The 4,748-nt window shown below is 48.7% G+C and overlaps 1 protein-coding gene across 1 annotated transcript in view; it reads right to left on the bottom strand.

Annotated features, from left to right (window-relative positions):
- Positions 1-4,748, bottom strand: part of CEP250 (centrosomal protein 250) — a 139,918-nt gene that overhangs the window by 66,584 nt on the left and 68,586 nt on the right. The window contains exon 15 of the mRNA XM_025215718.1: positions 1-15. This exon is cut by the window's left edge and continues 200 nt beyond it. Coding sequence (XP_025071503.1) covers positions 1-15 — 15 coding nt within the window. The remainder of the gene's footprint in view (positions 16-4,748) is intronic.

Below are 4,748 nucleotides of genomic sequence, written 5' to 3'. Positions count from 1 at the left end.
CTGCTGATGGCAAACCTGAAAAGGGGGTGGGAGGAAGAAATAAGCCTCTACTGGTCAAAATTCTATCCAAAGTTTGTCAACATCATTCTCAAGGCAGGAAGGCATTCTCAAGAGCAGCAAGTTTCCACATTCTGGGTAGAAAGATCGCAATAATCTCCTTGAACAGTGATACACAAAGCTGCCAGGAGATTACTGAGAACAATCTGGAAATGATTCTACTACCAACACATATAGTTGAGGCTGTTTCTATATAAAAAGCCTGTATTAAAAATTTTAATCTTTCAAGCTAAAATGTTCTGAGGTTCCCATCATTGCTTATAAGTGAAGGTTTTGGACATTTAGAGCAAAAGGAGTTTGTCTGTTTGGGAGTATGAGGAGAATAAAAAAATAAGTTTTCCTTTTTTTTAAAAAGTGACACTTTGATCCCATTCATTTTTCAAATGACTGAGTAATACCTGGTATTCGGCAGAAAAATGTCTTTGAAAATAAGCAGCATCTTTCAGGAATGTGTGAAAAATCAGTCTGCTGTTGCCAAGTTGTAGGGGATGGAAGACAGTCGACTATAATATAAATACCACTCTGCACCAAGAACAGTTTTATAATGTAATTCTGTCCATGTCTTATGCAAATTGATACATTTCTAACAGACATTCAAGCTTGGAAAAGCTTTAGGTTTTCTTTGGTGGTAACACCTCAGCTGTATGTTTGCCAAACAATATACTTAAAATTTAGACTGTCAAATAAAGAACAAGACATAAGAAATAAAATGCTAAGGCAATACACCTACACTGAAATATAACAGCTAGAATTGTTACTGTACATTATCAAGTAAAATAATACAAGTGAAAACTAATCCCCCTTCCATTCCAATGACACACAGCACGTGCTAATTCTGCTCCTCATAAGCTGCTGCTTAGATACTGAAATGAAATTAGTTCAGAACCACTTAGTCTCATTATACATTCCTCTTTTTTTCATAGGGCTAGCTGATTGTTGGTGCCATCTCTGGGGCAGCCTCCATCCCATTGGAGACCAGAGATGCCCCAGGCCATACTGACAATATTCTGACAATCACTTCACTTACCAGTCTGCGAGTCTAATCGTAGCATCACAGAAAATTAGGGTTGGAAGGGACCTCAGGAGGTCATCTAGTCCAATCCTCTGCTCAAAGTAGGACTAACCTGAACTATATCATCCCAGGCAATGGTTTGTCTACCTGGGTCTTAAACCTCCAAGGATGGAGATTCTACAACCTCTCTGGAAAGCCTGTTCCAGCGCCTTACTACTCTTCTAGCAAGAAAGTTTTTCCTAATACCTAACCTAAACTTCCCTTGCTGCAACTTGAAAACATCCCTTGTTTCGTCATCTGCCACCACTGAGAACAGTCTAACTCTATCCTCCTTCAGGTAGTTGAAGGCTGTTATTAAATCCCCCCCTCAGTTTTCTCTTCTCCAGACTAAATAAGCCCAGTTCCCTCAGCCTCTCGTCAGAAGTCATGCCCCTGAACCATTTTCATTGCCCTCTCCTGGACTCTCTCCAATTTGTCCACATCCATGCTGTAGTGGGAGCCCTAAAATTGGATGCAGTACTCCGGATGCGGCCTCATCAGGGCCAAATAGAGGGGAATAATTACTTCCCTCAATCTACTGACAACACTCCTACTAATGCAGCCCAGTGTGCTGTTAGCCTTCTTTGCAACAAGGGAACACTCTTGGCTCATATTCAGCTTATTGTCCACTGTAACCCCCAGAGCTTTCTCTTCAGAACTGCTGCTTAGCCAGTCAGTTCCCAGTCTGCACGGTGCATGGGGTTGTTCTGTCCCAAGTGCAGGACTTTGCACTTGTCCTTATGCAACTTAATGAGATTTCTTTTGGACCGTTCCTCCAATTTGTTGAGGTTTCTCTGAATCCTAGCCCTACCCTCCTGCATATCTACTACTCCCCCATCTTTGTGTCATCTACAAACTTGCTGAGGGTGCACTCCATCCCATCTTTCAGGTCGTTGATGAAGATATTGAACAAAACCTGCCCCAGGACTGACCCCTGGGGCACTCCACTTGATACTGCCTGCCAACTAGACATTGATAAATTGACTACTACTCTCTGAGCCCAATGTTCCAGACAGTTTTCTATTTACTTTACAGACCATTCATCCAACCTGTACCAGCTTAGCTTACTTGTGAGAATGCTGTGGGAGATCGTATCCAAAGCCTTGCTAAAGTGAAAGTATATCACATTTACTGCCCTCCCCACATCCATAGAGCCAGTCATCTTGTCATAGAAGGCAATGAGGTTGGTCAGGTGTCCATGGACCCCATCCTGCTGTGCATAGCAGTGGCCCACACTAGTGCACCACAGCACACCCTTTGGGTATCACTGTCTTAGACGCTGTAGAGGTCTGCTCTAACATCTCAGTTGTTAACTCACCACCAGGAAGAGCCCAGTGTAGCCTCTGGCCCCGAACATGCAGTGGCAGCCCACCCTTACCCTGTGCACAAATCCGGGAGGGCACATGCCCCTCATGCCTTCCCCAGCAGTGCGTGTAGCGGCAGAAGCCACCCCCCACCTTCTCTATGCCCCCCTGGATGAGCCATGGCTCTGTCCCGTGCCACACCCTGGCTGTGCAACTCCTGCCTCTGCCCTGCCTCAGCCTCACTCTCTCCCTCACTGCAGGGGCCTTGCTCTACAACTGCCTATAAGGTGACTGGTACCCTGAGGGTAAGAGGGCATCAATTTAGTGCCTATGGGGCAAGACTGGGGATGGGTATAGGAAGGACCAGCTGACTGAGGAGATGAGGCTCACTTTTGAGATTCTGGGGGCAGTCTCCTGAAATCTTGTAAATTATATTAAGGTATGGCAGGAAAGGAAAAAGGTAACCCAAGAAGCCAGAGTGGGACAACAGTCATATGGCCACTAGGGGGTGTCATGGCCACCCCTGGGGCTTGGGTCTGCTACACATGATCCATAAAGGAGTTATTGAGTCAGCTGATGTGTGTACTTATGGTCAACATGGTAAAGCCTTTTGAAGATGTGCACATTCATACTGATGGCTCAAAGTTCAACACAAGCGTGAAATATGAATATTACTCCATATCAGTAGCTGAGCACATATTTGATCAGTTGCAAGTTGCTAAAATCTTCAGCAAAAACAAGGCCAACTCACCATTCTTACAGATACCACTCTCAAGTCATCTGTTCTCATTACATTTTTTATTCCATTTGGAAGATACCGATTCAAAAGCTTACCATTTGCAATATCTAGCTAGACTTACACTAAGGTTGGGCAAATGTGAATTTGAACAAGACAGTGCCTGCTTACCAGGCCACACAATCAGCCCAATTAGAGCAAGACAGAATCACTGGGCTTATAAATGTTAATGAGCTAAGATGTTATCAGGGTATGGTCACTTCCCACCTTCATTGTGATTAATTACATTTTGATTACAGAGAGGATATGGAGACCTGCATAAGAGACAAATTATGGAGAGATCAAGACAATCATTTGTACCTCTCCTGGTTTGGCCATTTTTGACCCATGCAAACCAACTATCAACTTGGCTGATGAATCTTCTTAGGGGCTAGGAGTGGAACAGAATGAGGGTGAGGTGAAACTTATAGCCAGGTGAAACTTACAGCCACGGAAAAACACAGAAAACCACGGATTTTATCTTTTACCAGAGGCAAACGTGGATTTTTCATTTTACTGGAGAAACTTAGATTTTGCAGTTTTGCAATGAGCTCTCTGCAGGCTGGCAGAGTTTCAGCCTGAGGGGGCAAGAAGGGAGCAGGAGGAGGGGGGTTAGGCAGGGGGTGCCATGTGCATGTATGTGCACATGGCCACCAGGCAGCCTGGAGAGTATCCAACAGGTAAGTGCGTGTGTGTGGTGGGGTGGGAGGGGGGAATTGAGGCCCCCCACAGCGAGGGAGTTGGGCACGGGCTGCGGCTACTGTCCAGCTGGGCAGTGCCTGGGGCTTGGGGCCACAATGCACAGCCGCAGGGCCCCAGCAGGGAGTGGGACATGGCCGCAAGCAGCTCATGGTGGGGTGGCTCCCCATTGCTGCATGCATTCCTGGAGGCAGGGGGAGCCTGCACCACCCAGATCTGTGTGCGGGGCATGGGCAGCATGCTGTCCACTTTAGCCTTGGGCTCCAGTCCTGCTGCCCTCCTCCAGGGCCTCTGCAACCCAGCGAATGCAATGCAGCACTGCAAAGAACAGCGGGGCTGCACAGGAAAGCTTCTTGCTGCTGCGAGCCCTGTGCTGCCCTGGCGACACGTCCCCTGCAGGTAACCCCACACCCCTGCCTCTGCTGCAGCCCCATGTGCAGGGCACATGTCACCAGGGCAGCACGGAGCTTGCAGCAGCAAGCAGCTTTCCTATGAGGCCCCACAATTCTTTGCAGCACCATGTTGCACATGCCAGGCTGTGGAGGCCCCGAGGGAAGGCAGCGGGGGGAAGGGGGGGAACTGGGCTCCATGCTCCCCTTCACTGCAGCAGCTGCCACACCTCCTGCCAGGGGCAGAGGCTGTGGACCCTGGTCCCTGGCCCCGCAGCCCTGGCAGCTGGGGGCCCCCTCCTGCAGGGCTGGGGGAGCAGGAGCTATGGGTGGGGGGTGAGGGGCACCAACAGGACTGGGGGGGTTGCAGGGGAAGTGATGGGCAGGAGCAGGGCACGGGGGCTGTGGTGGGGAGTGAGTAGCACCAGCAGGGCTGGAGAAGCTGTTGTGAGGGGGGGGGGGGGGGGGGGGGG

This window comes from Alligator sinensis, unplaced genomic scaffold, assembly GCF_000455745.1.
Source record: "Alligator sinensis unplaced genomic scaffold, ASM45574v1 scaffold705_1, whole genome shotgun sequence".
NCBI lineage: Eukaryota > Metazoa > Chordata > Crocodylia > Alligatoridae > Alligator > Alligator sinensis.
This window is presented reverse-complemented; position numbering and strand designations above follow the sequence as displayed.